Raw genomic sequence first — 24,909 nt, forward strand, 5'->3', positions numbered from 1 at the left:
TCTCTCCTGTGTATAAAGAGCTGGCAGGTTGCTTTGTCTCCAATGCAGATTACTCGTTTGTAATTCTTGGATACATTGAGGGGCATAATCGAACGCGAACGCCCATCTCCATGGGCGTCTATTTCTGAGAACGGGTACGTGAAGGGGCGGAACAAACCGTATTTTTGAAAAAAATGGGCATCCATCTTTTTTCCGATAATACGGTTTGTGCCAACCAAATGCATCGGATTTGTGCGGATTTGAGCTGGGCGGTATCGTTTTTCAGCGATAATGGAAGCCAAAGGCGCCCAGCTCAAAAACGACCAAATCCAAGGCATTGGGTCGTGGGAGGGGCCAGGATTCATAGTGCACTGGTCCTCCTCACATGCCAGGACACCAACCGGGCACCCTAGGGGGCACTTGTAACAATTAAAAAAAAAAAGTTAACTACCTCTGAAGTCCATAGCTCCCTTCCCTTGGGTGCTGAGCCCCCCAAATCCCCCCCAAAACCCACTGCCCACAACTCTACACCATTACCATAGCACTTATGGCTGAAGGGGGGCGCCTAGATGTGGGTACAGTGGGTTTTGGGGGCAGTTTGGAGGGCTCACATTTACCACCACAAGTGTAACAGGTAGGGGGAGATGGGCCTGGGTCCACCTGGGTGAAGTCCACTGCACCCACTAACAACTGCTCCAGGGACCTGCATACTACTGTGATGGAGCTGGGTATGACATTTGAGGCTGGCATACAGGCTGGAAAAAAAAAGTTTTTAAAGTTGTTTTTTTTGGGTGGGAGGGGGTTAATGACCACTGCGGGAGTCAGGGGTGGTCATCCCCGATTCCCTCCGGTGGTCATCTGGTCATTTAGGTCACTTTTTTGGGACTTGTTTGTGAAAAAAAGTTTTCAAAAAAAGTGACCCAAATTCGCGCTAAAAACGCCTTTCTTTTTTCGATTACCAGCCGAGGACGCCCATCTCTCCTCAGCCAATAAACACGCCCCAGTCCCGCCTTCACCACACCTCCGACACCCCCCCGTCAACTTTGGCCGTTTCCGTGACAGATTGCAGTTGAAGACACCCAAAATCGGCTTTCGATTATACCGATTTGGGCACCCACGGGAGAAAGACGCCCATCTCCCGATTTAGGTCGAAATATGGGCGTCTTTCTCTTTCGAAAATAAGGCGGATTGTGAGCTGCTTCATCAGTCAAAAACCTCCAGCGGGGTGATTAACTCTGTCACCTAGCTGCTATATGGTATTTATATTTTATTCTGTATTTATCAAGTAAAATAGCCACTTATCTGAGCTGTAGCTGGGATATAAGGGCACGCTCGACAGAGAGCCCCTGTTTTGCTTCTGCTTCCTAAGGAGCTGAACCCTTGGCTACTATGTGTATCCTGCAATGAAGGATAACACAATGTTGTGAGAGAGGATCAGGTATAATACCATAAGACGCGTAATGCGCGAGCCTACCTGTCTGAGTCCATCTGATTCTTTCTGCAAGACTCTGTGAGAGATCAAAATGGCACCTGTATTTAAACTGATGCTGTCGACATATGTCTGTCGCCACCCAAGTTACGTGAGCTAATGAATTAAAGGGCCCTCTTTTTTTTAATCTAATCTTGGACTACCCGGTATTGTTATTAAAATGCTTTCCATTCTATACGGTTGTTCAAACCCAGCGGGGTTAAAGTATTTAACTTGAAAATCCACCGTTGCTCTGTTTGAATTAGAGTTCGATCCCTATCTCCTCCTCGTATGGATATAGCTATCTGATCTATAACCAAACATTTGAAATCCATAAAAGTGTGGGATGTTTCAATGCAGTGAGTTACGAGTGGGGCTTCCTTACGTTGGTGGATAATATTGAAATTATGGTCACTGAAATGTTGTTTGAGGGGGCGTGTGGTTTTGCCCACATATAGTTTTTGACAAGGGCACAGCAGGATGTATACCACATGTGTGCTGTTGCAGTCTGTATCATATTTTAGACTGAACTTTTTTTGTCTGTAGAGTTAATGAAGGCTATTTGTAATATGCTCCATGGACTCCTACATAAAGAGTTGCATGGGGAATCTAACCTGTCCCCGCCGCAAGTAATCTCCTCCATCCCCACTCCTGGCCCACCCAGCCCTGCCACACAGCATCGCACCTTGCCGCACATTCACCATTCATACTCTGCTAAATAAAAATTTTTTTAAAGATGCACATTTCCGAAAAAGCAACCACCCATGAGCAGCACGTCCCTCTCTCCTCTCAACCCCCTTCTATCCCATGTGCTCTGTTTCCCCTTTTCCCTTCCCCCCTCTCCATGTATGCCCCCCTCACCAAATTTTTTTCCAGCGCCCTCCCTTCACCCCCCCCCCCCCCCAATGCACAATCCATCCATCCACCTCCCCTCCTCTCCAGCCCTGGGTGTCCTCCCCAAATGTACCTCAGAACGTCCTGGTGGTCTAGTGGCCTCTTAGGGACAGGAAAGATTCCCACTCTTTCCTGCCCATTGCTGCCGCCGGTTTTCTAAATGGCTACCGAGACTTCAAGTGTGAGTCGTCCTTAATGCACAATTTTAGCGCAGCACAAGTTAATAAGGAAATGCAAATGCTTGCATTTGTTTGACCTCACGTAGTCAATTGGGCTGTGAATTTTACCACAGCTTAGTAGCTGACCCTCTTAGTGAGGTAAGGAATGGTGTACAGTGCAGCCCAGTTGACACTGAAGTGTAGTAATTCCTACCAACTACTAGAGCAGGATGTTTTCAAGCTTTCTAATTGCTCACCACAGAAGCATCTTAAGCACCACACGGGAAGTTAATTTTTCTTTCAAGATTGAACTCGGATGTGACAGATCCTACACTCTTCCTTATAGGAGTAAAACCCAAATATTTATTCAAAATGCAGGTTTTCTCTAAAAAGTGGTGCTAAGCATCTACATTGAGGTTTCAGGCTAATGTTTTTAAGAGTCTTACATCATGTAGATTGGAGCAGGGATTCTCAACTCAGTCCTTGGGACGCACCCAACAGTCAGGTTTTCAGGATATCCACAATGAATGCACATGAGACAGCATATGCAAATGTATCTCATCCATATTCATTGTAGATATCCTGAAAACCTGACTAGCTGGGTTTATCCCGAGGATTGGGTTGAAAACCACTGGATAAGCCCAAGAGGCTAATTTCCAGAGTAGCCGCAATGCTTGCACCAATTTTGAAAGGAAAACGCCCCATGGAGTCCTTACCCTGCATGCTTTTGCAGATGCAAAGTACTTGGATTTCAAAATTAAATACTTGGGAATATTTCTTTGAGCTGGTCCTCAGCGCTGTCTCTGTTCCCTGTAAAGGGAAAAGGACAGGGTTTGGGATTTTTTTTCTTTTATTTACATTTTAAAATTTATTTATTTATGGCCTGGTAAATTGGATTACCCATAATATGAATGATGCAGTACTTCAACAGTCTCAACATACTGACCAATCTGATTTTTTTTTTTTTTAAGGGAACAGATGGAAATGATGGTGCAACAATTAAAAGTCAAGCTACAAGAAACCCAACAGAATCTGCAAATCAATACAACTGAGCTGCAGACATTACAGTCAGAGCATGATACTCTCCTGGACAGACACAACAAGATGCTGCAGGAAACAGTGGCAAAGGAAGCAGAACTGCGAGAAAAGTGAGAGTCCTTTCTTTAAATATAGAACTTTAGGTGCCAGTTCTGTAGCTGCCAGCAAGGAATATTTTGGAGCCAGAGCCTGTCCCTGTCCATAGAAAATGGAAAGATTATTTCTCTGGAGAAAAGTGACCCTTTTAGTGGCCCCCAGAGTAATTCTCTCCAGGCTCTAATGTCATGGTAAATGTTTTTTATCATAAAGCAAGGAAAACATGGCAGCTGGTTCCTCATTCAATTATTTATTTATTTATTTATTCAATTTTAATTTTGTGCCATCTTATTTCATAAACCCCAAGGTGAACAGTAGATATTTTCATGAGCCCAGGGTCTTACAATCCTATCTTTTGTACCTGAGGCAATGGAGGGTTAAGTGATTTACCAGAGGTCACAAGGAGTGTCCGTGTGGGACTTAAAAAAACCCTGGTTTCCCTGATTCTCATCCTGCTTCTCTACCCTCTGGGCTATTCCTCTACAATCAAATAATCATAATTTTATTTGTATATGTTTACATGAAAAATGCATAAAACTATCCCATTTATAGAAAATTAAAATCCATATAAAGAATACTAATCATAACAATATCAATAAAAACTAAACATCTTCCTGTTTTAAAAAATAAGCCATGTTAGCCTATGAAAATTGTTGACAGAAAACCAGCAAAGTACTTGGGGTAACAGCTTTTTATGTGACTAAAGAATGTTTAAAGATGCAACTTTAAAGACTATCAAGATCCCTTCTCAGGCAATGGGAATGTGAATTGATGATGTTAATTGGATAAACTATGAGAGAGAATTCGGATACAATAAATATTTCCCTGTTCCCAGAAGGCTTACAATCGAATTTTATATCTGAGGGTTAAGGGGCCATTTTACTAAACCATGGTAGGCTCTACGCATGTGCAGCACATGCCAAAATGAGTCTACCACCAGGCCAGCGCACCCTCCTAGCAGTAATTTCAGATTTGGAGCACGCCTATAACGCATGGGCGAATTATTTATTTATTTCCTCCTACGCGTTCTGGTTCCGGCAGTAATCTGCGCTTGGCGCATGCCGAACAGTCACTGCGCATGTAGCGTGTGAACCTTTACTGCTAGATCAACCTTGTGACTCTGGGCAAGTCACTTAACCCTCCATTGCCCCATGTAAGCCGCTTTGAGCCTGCCATGAGTGGGAAAGCGCGGGGTACAAATGTAACACAAAAAAAAAAGGGTGGCGTTAAGGGCTCAGGCCGGTTTTGGGCACATGCTGGTTTTATTTCTACCGCAGGCCCTTTTCCTGTCCCATAAAAAAAAAATGATGTTTTTTGTAGATGCGGTAAAAACTGGCCTGGCATGCGCCCAATACATGCACCTACACTACTGCAGGCCACTTTTTGATGCAGCTTAGTAAAAGGACCCCTAAGTGATTTGCCCAAGGTCTCAAGGAGCAGCAGCAAGATTTGAACTGGACTTTGCTGGTTGTCAGTCTGGTGCTCTAACCCCTAGGCTTTCTCCTCCACTCTAGACTAAGGAGGAATATGTAGGGCCTATTGGACAGCCTCAAATTCAGAGAAACAGTGAAACGTTAACAGTAGTTAAATGTGTGGAGAGTGTATAAAGGTCTCCCAAGAGTGGTGGTGTGACAGTCAAGGGCCTTTTTTCCTAAGAGCAGTTATATATGGGATGAATATCTTCTTTGTAGGCATGCTGCAATCTTTATATTTGCTCAGATTGTTGCACCACAAGGCAACAGGTGCATATGCGCCTAACATGCTAAATCCAGATCAAGTTTGATCTCTTTCTTCATTGCATTGCGTTCAATATCTGCACGATTGTACACAAAATCATCCACGCAGATGCCCCAATCTACATGCTAAACCTCGTGGACCTACCTCCCAGAAACGCCACAAGATCATCCCGCAAATTTCTCAATCTGCACTTCCCCAGCTGTAAAGGACTAAAATACAAGCTGATGCATGCCACTACCTTCTCATACACTAGCACGCAGTTATGGAATGCACTACCTACAGACCTGAAAACAATCAACGAAATAACTAACTTTCGCAAATCTCTGAAGACATACTTCTTCAACAAGGCCTACAAAGAGAACCTATAACCTCACTAATCCACTTCACCAACACACCCAGCTGTGAAAGTCTACCTTCTATACTTAATCCCTAATCACTTCCTTCTTTCTTCCCTTACTTAACCTCTGCACATCTCTAATTGTACCTGATATCCTGGAATGACAATGTCATAACAAAACTATGTAAGCCACATTGAGCCTGCAAATAGGTGGGAAAATGTGGGATACAAATGCAATAAATAAATTAAGGTAAAATTACCTTCCAGCGGTAAAACTTTTTTATTTTTGCAGATGTTGGGCTCGGAACTGGAAGATGATTTTCAAACTGTATGCTTTGAAACTGGACTTGAGGAAGCAGTAGGAATGGTAGTAGATGTGATTCACAGTTGTAATGTAGCAGTTTTCTTCTCTAGAACAGATTTTTAATCCAGTTTTTACGCTTAATTTGTGGGTAAATATTATAGGGAATCAAGTATCAACTTGATGAATGATGTGTTGACATCAAACACGAAGCAATTAGGAACAGATGATTTTTAACTCTCCTTCCAAAATTTTTTATTTTAAACAAGTCCTAGAATCTAAAGAAAAATAAGGACAAACTCACTTGTTCCTTATTTTATTACTTAAGTAAGGTGGTCACCCTCAGTGTCTTGCTGTTTTTCTGTTGCATTTCTCCTTTCATAAGAGGCCTCCATGTATCTCTTTCCATCAGGCTCTATACCTAGTCCTACTCTAGCCCGGGACAAGGATCTTTTGACTTTCCTCTATGATTAATTATTCCCAACATGACTGAGCTGAGCCCATTAAAAATCAGAGTAATAAAGGTGCAATAGTTTAGAGGATTCAGTGGCAAGTGGGACACTGATTAGAGAAATGGTGTTTATGGAGTTTAAGAATTTCCAGTTTGAGAGAAAGCTTGCTTTTGTTTGTTTGTTTTATTTTTAAAACGGCTTTCCCACTGTTAATGTTTCAGACTCTGTATGGTTCAATCTGAGAACATGGTTTTGAAGTCAGAGCACACACAGGTTGTAAATCAACTGACAGCCCAGAATGAAGCTCTTCGGAACAGCTTCAGGGATCAAGTAAGGCAGCTGCAAGAAGACCACAGGAAGACAGTGGAGACCTTGCAGCAGCAGCTGTCTCAAGCAGAAGCTCAACAGTTCCAGCTTAAGAATGAACTTAGTATCACAAGTAAGTGGCTATGCTATAGAGAAACCACTAATGGGAGATGATAGAGTGCTTCATTTTAGTTGGGTTTCTTTTTCATTTATACAGGATTGCTGTTGGTAACATGTGGCCTGTGAAAATTTTCACACTGCACCCAACCTTCTAAACAGGGTTGTAGATGATTTATTGGGCATAATTATCCTTACAGAGAATGACATGAAAAAATTCAGGTGGAGGCATCTCTTTGTCCTTTGTATGTAAACTGTTTTTCATCTTGAGAGTTAAGCAAATGTGTACTTTTTTGGGGGCCAATTTTATAACGTGGCACCTATGTGGAAAGTCAAAAAAGGCACCTGTTTCCTGCCTTATAAGAGTAACCTTCTTGTACCGGATATGCAACACACTCAAAAAAATTGGCAAAATGTTTAGGGGTCCTTTTACTAAGGTGCGCCAAAAAGTGGCCTGCGCTGGTATATCTCTGACCCGTACAGTTCACTGCGAAACAGTGGCCACATTGGCTTTTTTCATCAATGAAATGATTTTTTTTGGGGGGGGGGGGGGGGAAATAAAATAGTCTTGTACAAAAATGAACGTTGATTCTAAGTGCAAAATGTACGTATCTCAGTTGCTGGGTTGTCAAAGTTCCCTCACATAACTGTCCAACAAATTTTGTCAATTATTTAATGTCTGTTTCAGAGGTTAAATAATAACACTTTTTCACATCTTTCATATCGTTAGGTATTTCAGCCCTAAAATATTCTGGCTTTGTGCTTTTCAGCACTTTATACTACTTCCACCCCTACACATTCATTAATGATTTCCAAATGTATGACTACTTTATTTTTTTAATCTAAAGAAAGAGATGTGCTTCTCTGTTTAATACTCCCTCACATAAGTCAAGCCAAACAGATTTCTATAATGAATAAAATTATTTTGGCCATTTAAAATATTTGAAGATCCAAAATTATTAAAGCAAGAAATCCTGTTGCATTTTAAAGCATTTTCATAGATGACATAACACCAAAACTGTTCTAATTTGCATACTTACCTGTGTTCGTAACAACTCAGATGAAAATAAGACTGTACTATTTCTTTTATTGGACCTCTCAGCAGTATTTGATTTAGTAGATCAAACTATACTCTTCAATAAGACTGTAAGATGTTGGGATAACAAGAACCATCTTACAGTGGTTCCAGTCCAGTCCTGTCCATCAGATAGATCCTACTCTGTATTTTGGAAAGAAATTGTCTGACTGTTACTCCCTTACTTTTGGGGTGTCACGAGGATCCCTTCTAGCCCCTTAGACTGCACAAAGTATTGAAAAGGCTTTTTTGTAAGCTTGGCTTAATGTTTAGTTTGTAGCTTGAATTTATATCTTTCAGGACATTATCATAGCTCTCAGCCAGTTTGTTCTTTGTGTGTTTTAAACTGAATGTTAGTCACTGTATATTTAGTTTTGTATTATTCTATGATTTTTGTGTATGTTTTATTTGTAATCTGTATAGAATTTTAGATTGTGCAGCCTAATACAATCTCTGGAACTGGCTCTATTTATTTATACATATCTTGATCATCATGGATTCCTTAAGTCCACAGATTTTCTCTCACTTAACACAAAATTATTCCCCATTGCCAACTGGTTGAAAACCAACTGGTTGCAATGAAATCTTGATAAAACAAAAGCCGTCATCAGTATTGCCACTCATAGAATCCCAGAAAAATTCTGGAAGTAACATTAGATCACATACTGAGTTGTCATCCTCATATTTCCTCCATAATGAGTCAAGTGTATTTACACCAGCTATTTGGTGTGCACAATTTTGGGGAGGGGGTAAAGTGGCGTGATAGCTGTGTTAGTCCACTTTTTTATTGGACTAACAATATATATTTTTGATTAGCTTTTGATGGTAACCCTTTTCCTTCAGATCGGAAATAAGCAAATGTTGACAAATATCAGAATATATAAGTGAAGCACAAAAGCAGTGGAGTGGAGGAGTAGCCTAGTGGTTGGTGCAGCGGGCTTTGATCATGGGGAACTGTGTTCAATTCCCACTGCAGCTCCTTGGGACTCTGAGAAAGTCACTTAACCCTGTATATAATATGTAAACTGCTTTGACAGTCTCACAGGAAGAGGGTGGGGCTGGGTTAGGTGAGAAACATGGAGAGCTGGGTGGGTGAGAGACTGAGAGATGGATGGCTAATGAGATAGTGACAAAGCAGTATAATTTTATGGTTTATAGTGGGATAGAAACCCAGATCTTTAAGTCCTGTCTGATGGGTGTCAAAGTATTTTATCATTTTGACTTCAAAGGTCTTATGTTCTGGAATGTCTTAAAATGTCCTTTTAGTATGCTTACCGTAAGCTCATTGATGCAGTTTTTTGATTTTGTAAAGTGCTGTCCCATGGCGGTGGAATGTTTAATATTGTGTCCATGTAAATTGAGCCTCGTCTTTAGCATCTGGCTTGTTTCTCCAATATAGCACCCTTCTTCACACTTTTTGCATTGAATGATATATACCACATTTGAGGATGAGCATGTGAACGATCCCCTTATGCGTGAGTGACTGTGGGATCCTGTGAGATGTGTTGGCACAGTTTGCAGCTAGGCATATTGCAGGGACGTGTTGCACTCTCTTCTTTTTGAGCATAAGATTATGGGCTTTAGGGGGCCCTTTTACAAAGGTGTGCCAAAAAGTGGCCTGCGGTAGCGTGGGAATGTGTATTGGACACGCACTGGACCATTTCTCCAGCACGTCTGGAAAAAAAGGGGGTTTGGGGGGGGCTGGGAAATGGATGCGCGGCAAAATTAAAACCAGCGTATGTCTATTTACAACCTGAGCCCTTAATGCCACCTATTTACTTAGCAGTAAGAGCTCACTAGTTACCAGTGCGGTAACCGTCCAGCGTGAGCCAACTGTGATTACTGCCAGGAATGCCCCCGTGGTAGAAAATAGAAAATTATTTTCTACCACGTGTTTTGAGCGAGCGCCAAACTCAGAATTACCGCCAGGCGCATGCGCTAGCCAGGCAGTAATACCAATTTGACGTGTGGTGGACGCATGTAGGCCCTCGCGTGCCTTTGTAAAAGGGCCCCTAGATGATTTACTTGGAGAATTAGTTCAGGGTATACACTGTTATTTTGCTTCTTCAGAACTGATAGGCCTTTGCAGAATAATCTATTCAGATTCTGGAGACCTAAAGCGTGATCAAATGCATATTCTCTTAATTCTATTAAAAAATGAAAAGTTGCAGTAAAATAGTAAAGATACATGTATTGAAATCAGGAACAGAAAGGTAAACAGAGAAACATTTAGGAATTTACAACGATCTTGCCCCTGCACATTTTCAGTGGGCCTACTGATAATCTGTGTTGAATATAATGTTTGCCCTGACTTAATATGTTTGATTTCATATCTAGATAATTAATAAATGTCTATTCATTTCAGATTCTGCATCTTCCCACCAACCAACGAAGAATTTACGAGAGAGGAGAAACCCTGACCTGCCTCTTCTTGATATGTACGCTGTGGCTAGAGAAGAAGGAGAAGGGATGGAAACAACTGAGACAGAGTCTGTGTCTTCTGCCAGTACCCATGTACCATCTTTAGAACAGCTACTGAACTCTCCGGAAGCAAAATTTGGTATGTAAAATGGAGGGTAGTTAAAAGAGGAGCAGCAAATTCAGGAACTCTTCAAGCTGTCACTGAGATGTAAAGCCTTTTCTCTAAATCATCAGTTCATACCTTATCCTGTTCATTGCAGTTTGACATTTATTATGAGTAAAAAGCCTCAGTTGAGTTCTGGGAAACAGATGTCTGTGTTGAAAATTACAATGAGGTTGTTAAGTGGCGAGTATTAGGAATTATGGAATTGCTCGTATGGCATCTGCTGGACAACATATAATAGGCTTTAACATAATGGTGCATAACTGGTTTCTCACAGGGCTGTGCAATTTAAAATTACTAGCAGCTCTCCTCAGTGAACAGATGGGAGACCAGTTCTTCTATTTTGTTTCCTTTAGAAATCATACTTCATTGACTGTCCTATGAGAACCACATCTTCTCATTTCCCAGCTCTTGAACTCTCTGTGTAGTTAAGTCTAAAATGTTCTTTGTTTCCTTTAGTTTTACCCTTTTTTCATTAGGACTTGCAATGCAACATCTTACCTCTCACTGGATAAAGTCTGTTCTGAGGTTGAAACCTCAGTGCCATTCACAAATCGGCTAGCAAGTGATATTTGCAGGACATATACAGCCCCATCTTAGACAGATTGTAGAAGCAGGAATTGGGATGTACGTTTCATTAGTACTTTAGAACAGAATCTGCCAACGTAGAGCCTGTTCTAAAATACAAGAGAAATGGATATTTATGTGCAGCATAAATATCCATTTAAAAAAAATAAATGTAAATAATATTGACAGATTAAAGCTGGCACATAACTGATAATGTTGTAAAGTGGCAGTATAACCAGGTGTATGAGCTGGCACAGAACTGTTTATATTTGCAACCTTAGAAACATAACCAGGTGTTATCCCAACGCTGTCACAATGATTGGTTTCCTTCACTACATTGGCATTTGGGTGGGACAAAAACTATTAGGTGATCAAGGGGGCAACCCCACCTCCCCCAATCCGTCTAGTGGAATGCTGCTCAATAGCAGCTGTTTACCAAATCCTAAACATGCTTGATAGCATGTGTAACTTCAGGACAAAGATATTTAGTCCCCTTTTGAAATGGAGAATAAATGTCTATGAACTTGTCACATCCTTGTCCCACCCAAAACATGCCCAGACCACACCCCTTTGCTATTTGCATGCGCTTGGGTTTGATACATGCGTATTGTACCTTTGTAAAATGGGAACTTAAAAAAAAGTTATCTTGCATAAACACCAAAATCCCAGTTTATGCATATATCAAATGCGAATAGGGCTTGTAAAATGAAGACCATAACTATTATCCTCTTCCTTGTTCTCCAGATCTTTAACTTCTTTTCAAAGGGTCATTTACTAACAACATGCATTAACACTGATATTGCATGTTATCTGCTACAGGTCCCATTTTATGTGCGATAACAGCGGCAGCATGCACTGTTAATAAGCAACCCTCTTAATTGACAGAAAAGATTAAAGTTGCACATTTGTGTTTGTTGAACCATATGTTCTACAATCTCCAGTCCTTGGAACACACCAGGCCACTCTGGTTTTCAAGATGTCCACAATGAATATACATGAGAGAGATTTGTATACTGTGGAGGCAGTGCATGCAAATTTATGTCATGCACATTTATTGTGGGTATTCTGAAAACCTGACTGAGTCGAGAACCCCTGTTCTAAGCTGATTTTCTTCACTTTACTTCCTTATCTCCAAAACCTTAATAATTAAAAAAAAAAGATATAGAGAAAATGTTGATTCTTTGCATTGATGAAAACATTGCAGAGTCTACTCAATGGCAACCAGAATTTTCCAAGGAAGAGTTGGTCCAAAAGTTAAATACTACAGCAAAGAGTGTTGATCATTTGAATGGGCTACTTCATGAGACAGAAGCAACCAATGCAATTCTAATGGAACAAATCACGGTACGTGCCCTCCCTAGATGATGATAATGATGGCATGTCCTTGTTACCTAAATATTTTCACTTGCATTCACACAGGTGACACAATAGTGTGCATGAAGTTTGTTAAGCTGAATTCCAGAATGTCTAGTTCATCTCATTTAGCAGCTGAGGGGGGACGTTATCAATGTGGGCTCCAGTTAAGACATGCTATTTTACTCTTAACCCAGTTATTAGTAACTAGGTCTCATTGCATAAAATGAGATCTGTGCTAAAATAGTACGAATTGGTGGTAAAATTACGCATCTTAACATTAGCCCATTTTGATAACTACACCCCTAATTTGTTTTTCTGCAGTATTGTGGTTTGCTTTAATATGTCAAGTTTGCTTAAAACCACTCTGTGTTTAGCCTTTAAAGCTCTCCACCTTGGAGCCCTGTCTTATTTGTCTAACATGATCCTTCCTTATGCTCCCACTAGACAGCTTCATTCCTTGGGCACTCATCTTTTGGTTCTCCCTTTGCCCAGTCCTGAGTATTATGAATCCATTAGACATTTGATCGCCTTCTTTTTAGCCCCCAGCTTATGGAATTCTTTACCCCAACCTGTGCATGGGTTGTATGTCCTCAAATCCTTTAAGAAAGCCTTAAAAACCTATTTTTTTGAACAGGAGTTTCCTTCCTCTTAATGCTGGAGTCATTTGGAAAAGTATTCTGCAATGGAGTAACAGTTCACTTGTCTTTTGTGGGTGTTTTCTTTTTTTTTTTTTTTAAATCTAATACACTGTGATTGCATTCTGTACTTAAATTATAGTTGGTATGATTGATCTTTTTGTTTCGGTGTATTTGTCCTATCTAAAAATGTCAATCTTTTCTGTTTCAGTTTTTTTTTTCCAGTGTGTATACACTGTTTTGACCTGTTTTAGAAAGGCGGTATAGAAAGTTTTTAATAAACAATAAACATAATTGGTGATACCAGAAAATGGACCTCCAAGGCAGGACATTGAGATTTATAAAGTATTTTACAAAGGCTTACTGAATGTGAAACCTTTTGTAAAATACCTATAAGGAAACATGAAAATCCTGTGTATTTTATGTACACCAAGAAAGGAATGTGTTCAAAAAAGAATGGCATCATCTAGAGTTTTAAATCTATAAGTAGCAGCATTTACACAAACACCAGAAGGGTAATTGGTGCAGACCAAGAGAGGGACCTCAGAGTGATAGTTTCCAAGGATCTCAAGGTGCTGAAACAATGGACAAGACAGTGGCCAAAGCCGCTAGGCTGCATAAGAGAGGCATAACCAGCAGAAAGAGGATATTAATGCCCCTGTACAAAACCATTGCTGAATCCCCACTTGAAGTACTCTGTTCTGTTTTGGAGGTCATATCTTGGTAAAGATATAAAAAGACTTGAAACAGTTCCTAGGAAAGTATCAGAAATTATATGGAGTGTGCATTAGAAGACATATGAGAAGAGACTTGAATACCTAAATATATATGGAGTGGAGTAACAGCCTAATGGTTAGTGCAATAGGCTGAGAACCCAGGGAACCGTGTTCAATTCTCACTGTAGCTCCTTGTGGCTCTGAGCAAGTCACTTTAACCCTTCATTGCCCCAAGTGCAAAGCTTAGATTGTGAGCCCACTAGGGATAGAAAAAGTACCTTGTATAACAGGTAAAGCGCTTTGATTATAACACAGAAAGGCAGAATATCAAATCTCTCGTCACCCCTCTCCCCCACCTACAGGAAAGACCAGTATATTTTCCTATCTGCTATCCTTAACTATATAATCCCAGTGGCCCCTCAGTTAGCTGACACACACAACAGAGCAGATGTAAGCGCCATCAAGCACATTTTTTTTAAATTAGGGTTGTATTCTAATATAAGAAATATACACCTACTTTTATTTATTATTAGGATTTATTTACCGCCTTTTTGAAGGAATTCACTCAAGGCGGTGTACAGTAAGAATAGATCAAACATGAGCAGGAGGCAATTAGAGCAGTAAAAATATTCGAACAACAATACAAAGTATGGCATGGTTTACTACTTGCAATGACAACACAATATGTACTAGAACATTATAATTGGTAGCGAAGGGTAAGGCAAAGTTGTAACATATAGATGAGTAAGAAAGTAGGAAGAATTAGAAAGTAAGGTGATTGATTTGAAGAAAGTTGCACGTTAGGTCAGAGAGATGGTTAAATATTATCTCAGCTAGGGTAGGAGTGGATAAACATGTCCCGCTGCAGTATGTGCAGCCTGAGTCAATCCTTGTGTGTGTGAGTGAGAGTAACAAGTTAGTTACTTCTTCCATTACTTTGTAGGCTCGCCCAGAACACAGCCCTTTTATAACTGTATAGGCTGCAAGTATATGTGGCAGCTTTTGTGCTTCGATGCATAGGAAGGACTGTTTGCACATTCACTCATTGTTTCCACATGCAAGTGCTGAACAGGTCTTCTAAAATGATCTCTTGTTTCCATAGGCACAGAATGGACACATTACGCAGTGAGCAGAGTCCTTAAATCTACATTGACTTTGTGCCTTAAGCAAGATTGTAATTTATTGTAATAGAAGGCCCAGCCTACTAAGGAGTAAATGAATCAGAACCTTTTTTTTTTTTTTTTTAAGAGTGATACTATTTTATGGGGAAAATATGGCTGCTGTTCCATTATTACAACACAGAAAAGTGACTTGTGATGATCCTGATGTCCGTCTTACTTTTTTCTATTTCTACTTGCCTCTTACTGCAGTTCAGTTTATTAAGTGATATCAGTTGATGGTGAACAGCACGCTGAGAGAATGGGCATACAGGGGGTAGTTAGTTATGTGCACTAAGGAAATAACATAGATTCTTGAAACTGGCAATATTTTCCTGCCTGGAGCATTGGCCTGCTAACATGTAGTCCAGTGCTCCTGCGTGCCATCTTAAAGGGGCCGACACTGTAAAAATGATGTGATCCAGAGGTCCCTCTCCCCCTTCCCAGATCTCCCAAATATACCACCACCACCCCCAGACACATTAGTTTTCAAGGATTCAAGCACTGTCTCCATCTTCATTACACACCCCTTACCCATCATGGTCTTCGCTGTCCCTACCTCAAGTAATGGTTGGCAGCACAGAAATTGCGAGGCAGAAGCAATCCCTAGTCGCTCCTGCCTCTTCCGACTCTGGGTTCAAAATGGTGTTCGTGACCCCTAGTGATAGTCTTATATACTACTACTACTACTACTTAACATTTCTAGAGCGCTACTAGGGTTACGCAGCGCTGTACAATTTAACAAAGAGAGACAGTCCTTGCTCAAAGAGCTTACAATCTAATAGACAAGTGAACGGTCGGTCCGATAGGGGCAGTCAAATTGGGGCATTCTGGATTCACTGAACGGTAAGGGTTAGGTGCCGAACGCAGCATTATATGGAAGACTGGCCCCTAGTGGTATTCTTGTGAGACTACTCCGAGGGTTCACAAGCGCTATTTTGAAAACAGCTTCTGTCCCATAAACCCTAGTCCATCAACTGTTACTTCAGGTAAGCTCAGAGGGGCCTTCAGGGGCTGGGGTGTTTCCATGGGGGCCAGTAGGGGTGGGGTTGAACCCTTGAAAAATAAAGGGAGGAAAACAACATAGCTTGCAAGATTGATCGCAAGTTGCATTATTCTGCATTAATCACCAGTCTGTGAGACTTTGTTACCACAGGTTAGTGACTCTTGCATGGTTAGTGTGTTCTGTTGGTGCCAGGTTCTGAAGATAGGACCAAACAACTTGAACTTCTAATGTCAGTAGCTACCCATTCATTGGATATGTAGTAGTTGGGAACATATGATTTTAAATTAATCAAATGTCATGTCATCTCTGTAGCTTCTCAAGAATGAAATAAGGAGACTTGAAAGAAACCAGGAGCGTGAAAAATCTGTTGCTAATATGGAGTACTTGAAGAATGTCCTCCTGCAATTCATTTTTTTGAAGGCTGGAAGTGAAAGACAGAGACTTCTCCCTGTAATAGATACCATGTTGCATCTCAGCCCTGAAGAGAAGGGGAAACTCGTAGAAATAGCCCAAGGTATGTAGAACACACAAACAGATGTTGCACAGTCCAGAACCTATAAATATAAGGAAATACTAAAATCTTTAGACACTCTTTTAAACAGTGGCGTGGTGTCTTATGCAGAACCTTCGTCTTGATTTTATATGAGTGGTTTTTAATTTTCATAGAGCACACGTACTAACTGTAATTAATTACTTTTGTACTGTGCAGTGCAAGCCACAGAATAACTGTAGTATAAAATCTAACGACAATGGGAATATGTCAGTAAACAGATTAACCTTGTCCAGTAAAGCATTGTGACAGGCATTAACTTTGCTTTATTATGTACATTAAGGGAGCAGTTTTCAAATGTGCCCATGGACTTTGCAGCAGTGATGTCACTTTGAAAATTGTCTCAGGAAAAAGTACCTGCAAAAATCTGCACCTCTCTTTTTCTCTAGTTACTAAGTAGCACATTAAAAAACAAATCAGAGAAAATATTTTTTCATTCCAACACACAATTAAGGTCTGGAATTTGTTGCTAGAGAATGTGATAGCTAGTATTAGCTGGGTTTAAATAAAGATTTGGGCAAATCCTTAGAGCAGTGAGGATTCCACATTCGTCTCATCAGTACCGAGGAGTTTCGATAACAGGCGTCGAGCGAAGGCGAAGAAGCACCATCATTGTTCTCCTTTGACACACGGTGCCCAGAGTTCCAAGGTGTTGATGGAATCAGCACCCGAGAAGCGTCGGCGCCGAGAGGATCGCTCCCCCTCTATTCAGAAGGTGCCGATGCGTCGATCTTCTGGCAGCCCGGTACCTGCTTCTGAGCCTCGACAGATTCTGCCACCGTCTCCTTTACCAGCCTTATCCAATGGCGGCTCTCGACGAGCACATCAGGGCCCTGATTCCAGAACTTCTGGAAGGATTGCTGCGCCAGTCTGCTTCGGTGTCGGGGGTGCTTGCGCCTTCCGTACCGTCTGCTGCAGCGGCATCTGGCCCTTCGCCTGTGGTGAGGTCTCCGACTTCGTTGCCGCCTGCGGCATCGGTGTCAGCTGCCACCCAGGTCGACTCCCCTTCGACGTCAATGGAGGAAGCTTCACCGGAGTCCATGCGGGTGTCGATTTCTCGGCACCGCCATCGAGGACGTCATTCCTCGGCGTTGAGGCAAGCTCAGTTTCGGACTGTCTGAGGGATGTTTTGTCTGATACTGAAGATGAGCATTCATGGGAGGAAGAGGAAGATCCCAGGTACTTTTCTTCTGATGAGTCCTATGGGATTCCCTCCGAACCTTCCCCCCACCAGAAAGGAGACTTTCTCCTCCGGAGAGTCTATCCTTTACCTCCTTTGTCCGGGAAATGGCTGCGGGTATTCCCTTCCCTATGGAGTTTGAGGATGAACCCAGGGCTGAGATGCTCGAGGTCCTGGATTATCCTTCTCCACCTAGAGAGGCTACAGTGGCTTCTTTGCATAATGTATTGAAGGAAGTCCTTTTGCGGAACTGGTCGTTACCTCTGTCTAATCCCATGATCACGAAAAAAGCTGAATCCCAATATCGGATCCACGGTGAGCCTAAATTGATGAGGTCTCAGCTACCTCACAATTCCATGGTGGTTGACTCCGCCCTCAAAAGAGCTAAGAGCACTAGGGACTATGCCTCGGTGCCCCAGGCAGAGAATCTAGAACCTTGGACTCTTTTGGGAGGAAGATGTATCAGGCCGCTATGCTCACTGCCAAGATCCAGACATATCAGCTCTTCACGAGCGTCCACTTGCAGAACTCGGTGAGGCAACTTTCCAGCTTGGTTGATGCACTCCCTCCGGAGCAGGCCAAGTTTTTTCGCCAGGTGGTCAGGCAGCAGAAGGCGTGTCGAAAATTCCTGGCCAGGGGTATATTTGACACTTTTGATGTAGCATCCAGGATCGCTGCCCAAGGTATATTGATGCGCAGACTCTCATGGCTGCGTGTCTCTGACCTGGATCATTCGGTCCAGCAGCGGATTGCGGATGTTCCTTGCCTGGGGGGATAACCTTTTTGGTGAGAAAGTAGATGATCTAGTTGACCAGATCAAGAAGCACAATGATGCTATGGATTCTCTCTCCCGCCATATGTCTTCTGCTACTGCCTCCTCATCTAGGAGGTTTTTTGGAGGGAAGAGAAGTGCTCCCTATTTCTATGCTAGGCGTAGATACACTTCTGCATCTCGGCAGCCTGCCCAGGCTCAGTCCCAGCGCACTTGTTCTCGTCAACAGCGTGCGCCTAAGGGCACTGCGGCTCCCCAGCAAAAGCAAGGAACGAGCTTTTGACTGGCTCCAGTTCAGCATAGCCTCAGTAAATGTGTCCGTACCGATCGACTTGCCGGTTGGGGGAGGTTAATGTTTTTTCACCAAAGGTGGCCTCTTATAACCTCTGACCGGTGAGTTCTTCAAATTGTCCGGTTAGGATATATCTTCAATCTGGAATCCAAGCCTCCAAATTGCCCACCGGGAGCTCAGTCCTACAGCTCCCAGCACAAGCAGGTACTTGCAAAGGAACCTTCCGCCCTTCTATAGGCCCAAGCGGTCAAACCCATTCCACTAGGGGAAGAAGGGCTGGGATTCTATTCCAGGTACTTCCTTGTGCAAAAGAAAACAGGGGGGATGCATCCCATCCTAGACCTAAGGGCCCTGAACAAATTTCTTATCCGAGAAAAGTTCAGGATGGTTTCCCTAGGCACCTTTCTTCCCATGATTCAGGAAAATGATTGGCTATGCTCTCTAGACTTATCTCCCCAAGGCAAGGGCGGAGAACCTTCTGTCCCTGGTGTCCATGGTTCGAGCGTCTCAGCAGGTCACGGCTCGGCAGATGTTAAGACTTCTGGGGCACATGGTCGCCACAGTTCATGTAACACCCATAGCACGTCTACATATGAGGTCAGCTCAATGGACCCTAGCTTCCCAGTGGTTTCAAGCTGCGGGGGATCTACAAGATGTAATCCAGCTGTCCACCGACTTTCGGAATTCTCTTCAGTGGTGGACGATTCTATCCAATTTGACTTTGGGGTGACCATTCCAAGTTCCTCAGCCACGAAAAGTGCTGAAGAAGGATGCATCTGTCCTGGGGTGGGGAGCTCATGTAGATGGGCTCCACACTTAGGAAGCCTGGTCCTTTCAGGAAAAAGGTCTGCAGATCAACCTCCTGGAATTAAGAGCAATCTGGAACGCTCTAAAGGCTTTCAGAGACTGGCTGTCCAACCGAGTATTCTTAATTCAGACAGACAATCAGGTTGCCATGTTTTATACCAACAAGTAGGGGGCACTGGATCTCGCCCTCTGTGTCAGAAAGCCGTCCCGATGTGGCTTTGGGTTCGCCGTCACGGCATGTTTCTCCAAGCCACTTATCTGGCAGGCGTAAACAGCAGTCTGTCCGACAGGTTGAGCAACATAATGCAACCTCATGATTGGTCACTGAACATGGGCGTAGTCCGCAAGATCTTCCGAGCATGGGGCACCCCCTCGGTGGATCTTTTTGCCATTCATATCAATCACAAGGTCCCTCAGTTCTGTTCCAGGCTTCAGGCCCACGACAGACTAGTGTCAGATGCATTTCTCCTACACTGGGGGACAGGCCTTCTGTATGCACATCCTCCCATACCTCTAGTAGGAAAGACTTTACTGAAACTCAAGCAAGACCGCAGAACTATGATTCTGATTGCACCCTCTTGGCCCCGTCAGATTTGGTTCCCTCTTCTTCTGGAGTTGTCCTGCAAAGAACCGTGCAGATTGGAGTGTTTTCCAACCCTCATCTCTCAGAACGAGGGGTTGCTTCTACATCCCAACCTCCAGTCTCTGGCTCTCTCGGCCTGGATTTTGAGAGCTTACAATTCGCCTCCTTGGGTCTTTCAGAGGGTGTCTCCCGAGTCTTCCTTGCTTCCAGAAAAGATTCCACAAAGAGACAGCAAGGCCCTAGATCCTCTTTCTTATCCTACACAGACCCCTCTTGAATACCTTCTACACTTGTCAGAGTCTGGTCTCAAGACCAACTCCGTAAGAGTTCACCTTAGTGCGATTAGTGCTTTTCATCGCCGTGTAGAGGGTAAGCCTATCTCTGGACAGCCTTCAGTTGTTCGCTTCATAACAGGTTTTGTCAAAGCCCCCTTTCAAACCTCCACCAGTGTAATGGGATCTCAACCGTTCTCACCCAGCTGATGAAAGCTCCTTTTGAGCCACTGAACTTCTGCCATCTGAAGTACTTGACCTGGAAGGTCATTTTCTTGGTGGCTGTTACTTCAGCTCGTAGGGTCAGTGAGCTTCAGGCCTTGGTAGTACATGCACCTTATATCAAATTTCATCACAACAGAGTAGTCCTCCGCATGCACCCTTAGTTCCTGCCAAAGGTGGTGTCGGAGTTCCATCTGAACCAGTCAATTGTCTTGCCAACATTCTTTCCCCGTCCTCATACCTGCCCTGGTGAAAGCAGTTTGCACACCTTGGACTGCAAGAGAGCATTGGCCTTTTACGTGGAGCAGACAAAGCCCTTTAGACAGTTCGCCCAGTTGTTTGTTTCTTTCGATCCCAACAGGAGGGGAGTCGCCGTCGGAAAACGCACAAATCTCTAATTGGCTAGCAGATTGCATTTCCTTCACTTATGCCCAAGCTGGGCTGACTCTAGAGGGCCATATCACTGCTCGTAATGTTAGAGCCATGGCTGTGTCAGTGGCTCACTTAAAGTCAGCCTCCATTGAAGAGATTTGCAAGGTTGCAACGTGGTCATCAGTCCACACATTCACATCTCACTACTGCCTTCAGCAGGATACCTGATGTGACAGTCGGTTTGGGCAGTTAGTCTACAGAATCTGTTTGGGGTTTAGAATCCACCTCCACCCCCCTAGACCCATGTTTGTTCTGTTCCAAGCTGCACTCTGTTAGTTGTTTATGGATTCAGGTCAATCTAAGTTATGTCCTCGCCGTTGCGAGGCCCAATTAACCAATGTTCGTTGTTGTGAGTGAGCCTGGTTGCTAGGGATACCCCACATGTGAGAACAAGCAGCCTGCTTGTCCTCAGAGAAAGCAAAGATACTTACCTGTAGCAGGTATTCTCCAAGGACAGCAGGCTGATTGTTCTCACAAACCCGCCCACCTCCCTTTGGAGTTGTTATTTGCTTCCTTTTATGCTTTTTGATTTAACCGAGGGAACGCGTTCACGCGACGGGTGGGAAATCAGTCCGCGCATGCACGCTGCACGCACACCAGAAGACTCTGGCAAAACTTTTTTTTATATTTTGCTTGCAAAATGCCGTCCGATTCCTGGGCCAACGCGGACATCGACCCACATGTGAGAACAATCAGCCTGCTGTCCTCAGAGAATACCTGCTACAGATAAGTATCTTCGCTTTCCCCTACCATCAGTTGGAGACTAAGAACCATTGAATGAATGGTATCACCCCATATATGATCCTGTACAGCCTCACAATATTTCTCAGTCTCCAGTAGATGGTAGGCAAGTAGGCCTGTCCAGCCCCCCCCCCCCCCCCCCCCCCCCCAAAAAAAAATAAATAAATAAATAAAAAGTAAAGATGAGAGAGGAACAAGTGGGGTAGGTCTAGAGGGGCTGCTAAATCCAGTGGTGCTGTCCCTCCTTTCCCCACACCAGTTTCACTGCCCAGGACATGTATGTTGCTGTACTCTGTCATCCACCCTAACTCTCAGGAGGAGGTCTTCATCCCAGTGCAACAGACATTAAAAAACAAAAGAATGAGAAAAGTGATTTGTGATTGAAGCAGCAGGAGACTGGGAGAACCCATCTTCTTTCAGAGGAGGGAGAGTGAGTTAGCCTCAGGTCCTTCGGGCTACAGAACAGTTTGTGGTCAACTGCAGCAGTGAAAGCATGGTGGCACAAGCTGATTGGGGTCAGCACTGCACAGCCTGCAGCTCCCACCGCCCTACTGCATTGGCCGCCATACAGTGCCACATGTGATAGCGCTAGGACACAAGTGCGGGCCCTGGAGGACATATTGCATGGAAGAACAGCAGAGCAAATAGTTCCTAAGAAGAAGGGAAGCTCTAGGAGCATCGAAGACCCAATTTTGATAGGAACTGCCACCATTTTAGATGGGACTGCCCTAGGAGCTGGTTTGCAAGGCGACCCTCCTGTCTTGAGTTCCGATAAGGAGAGAAGTCCCACTTTAGGCAACATGTTCAAGATGGGCTCTCAAGCATCCATGAATTTTAGTCCAGAATGGTTACTCACCAAGTGTATTGTATGAAAAGAGGCTTCAGCACAAGCAGTCTGGGTGCAGCCAGGGTTTGGAGTTGCAGGCTCAGGGGTGACTGTCTGTGAAGAAACAGCCTAAGTTCTCAACAGAGAGGGACCTGGAGGAAACAGAGTCACTTGATAGGGGATTTATTGGATCCTAGCAAAGACTCCTCCAGTTCTTCAAAGATTTTGGAGAGGACCCCCAAGGGGAGGAGGATGTGCCACCTGGAAAGGATAAATCTGCTATAAGGAGAGCTTTTCCCTCCTTGAACTTGCAAGTATTGGGATGCTGAAAATTCTGGAGTATAGCCCTGTGGCATGCTGAAAGCTTGAAGATCTACTGGAAGGCATTGCAAAGCTGGCTAAGGCCTCTCCAGTACACAGAACTATGAAGGAGATGATCACATTAGTGAAGATAAAGGCAATCTAAGAAAATTTATGAGGTATAAATTATATCATTTCCAAACATTTTCAAGAGCTTCCATTTTATTCCATATTGCTATATTAGCTTTCACTAAGCAAGCTTCTAAGGATTGAGCTGCAACAGAACAGTATTTCAGAAATCTCTATGCATTTCTTTATTCCCACTATCTTAGTCTCATTACCTTTAATTCTTTCTATAGCCTCTTGAATTTTACCGTTCAACAGTGTACCTGAGGGGCCAAACCTTCTCATTTTGGAGATTTACTTGCCAGTTAGTAAAAAAAAAAAATGTTATGGATGCTGTAAAGTAAATTGACATGTAGACAAGACAGCTTCTGACCAGCCTGTGTCACCAGGTCCCCCTTCCAGTAGTAGGCCCAGGCTGCTCCTGCTTAGTTCACCACTCGTGTCCTCCGTGATACACACCTTCACCACACTCCAAGTTACACGTGCCTCCCATGAGGGAGAGAGGAAGAGAGAGAGAGAAAGAGACACTCCTCCAGCCTTGCCTCAGAGCGCCCTCCAACATGACAAGTTAGTATCTTCACACTTGCATTTGCCAGGATATAAGGAGATTTATTGGAGTCCAAAAACCAAAAGTTCACACATGCACTGGTTCAATAACTTCAACATAAAGAAAACCCAAAAAGAAACGGTATGTTGTACCAGTCCCTCCTGAGGAGGTTTATCCTCAGGGGTGTTTCAAATTCAACACCTTTAGCTCTTCACAGTTCAAACATGACATCAGTCCCCACCTTCCCTTATTGCTTCTCCCCTCGCACTGCTCTGAGCTGTTCCCACAGGCTCTTCCAGGGGATTTTGAGTTGGAAAAAAAAGGCAGCTGCCACAGCTTGCAATTTACCTCCTCCTTGCGTTCGGGCTAGAGCTGAAGTGTCCATAAGTTCCCCACCGCTCTCTCCTCCCCCACTGTCAGGCATCCACTCCATAAAATCCTCCCCTCCAGATTCTACCAGCTGACTCCCCTCCTCCTGATTAGTATCCATTAACCAATCATCCACCTTTTCCCCACCTGGGGCCTTCCAGTCTTTTCTCTCCCTCTCCGAAAGCCCCTCCTCCCTCCGAGATCTCTGGGAGTTATAGTCCCCTTTTCTCCCCTTCCCAGCAAGCTTTTCTCCCTGCCGGGATCTCTGGGAGTTGGAGTCCCCCTTCCCCCTTTCAGCATCAGTCCATCCCTGCCTTCCAGGAACTCCCTCCCCAGGGTACCGGGGTTTCTGGGACTTGTAGTGAAGATTCCCCAGAGGGTGTAGGGTCCTTCTGCCGCTTCCCCCACCTCCCCCCTCAAACTTCTCTGGAGGATTCTCACACCTGGGATTTCTAAAGTGCCTTCATTTGCTGTTAGCTTTGAATTTTATGCTCTATAGGAGAACATCTCAACTTTTCAGGGTACATTTTGTCTGACCTGAAGCTTGCCATGTCCCTTTGAAGTTCCTCTGTACGAATATCGGGGCATGAAACTTTTGCATCACCCTAGACCTGAATAGTGACACTGGTTTTGTGGCCCACTGCAGGTGTGAATGGACTTAACCATTCTCAGATCCCCTGTCTTTGGTTTCTTTCATTCACTGAACTATGCTGCTATTATTAACTCCCTTTCCACACCCTACCCTGCACTTTTCAGTGCTGTTTTCTATGTGCTGTATCCTCTTTAATCCCACTTCGACTTCCAAAATTCCATCTTCATGTATGTTTATCCACCTTCTGAACTACACTATGCATCTGAAGACTTATGTCTTCGAAAGCTTATACTTAAATAAACTGGTTAGTCAAGAAGGC

The 24,909-nt window shown here is 43.4% G+C and overlaps 1 protein-coding gene across 1 annotated transcript in view; it reads left to right on the forward strand.

The window, feature by feature from the left end:
• The window catches only part of GCC2 (GRIP and coiled-coil domain containing 2), a 135,704-nt gene that overhangs the window by 108,710 nt on the left and 2,085 nt on the right, over window positions 1-24,909 (forward strand). The window contains exons 18-22 of the mRNA XM_030201462.1: window positions 3,471-3,647; window positions 6,682-6,899; window positions 10,324-10,518; window positions 12,314-12,453; window positions 16,292-16,493. Of these exons, the coding sequence (XP_030057322.1) occupies window positions 3,471-3,647; window positions 6,682-6,899; window positions 10,324-10,518; window positions 12,314-12,453; window positions 16,292-16,493 (932 nt within the window). The remainder of the gene's footprint in view (window positions 1-3,470; window positions 3,648-6,681; window positions 6,900-10,323; window positions 10,519-12,313; window positions 12,454-16,291; window positions 16,494-24,909) is intronic.

Source organism: Microcaecilia unicolor, chromosome 4, assembly GCF_901765095.1.
Source record: "Microcaecilia unicolor chromosome 4, aMicUni1.1, whole genome shotgun sequence".
NCBI classification, from domain to species: Eukaryota; Metazoa; Chordata; class Amphibia; order Gymnophiona; family Siphonopidae; genus Microcaecilia; species Microcaecilia unicolor.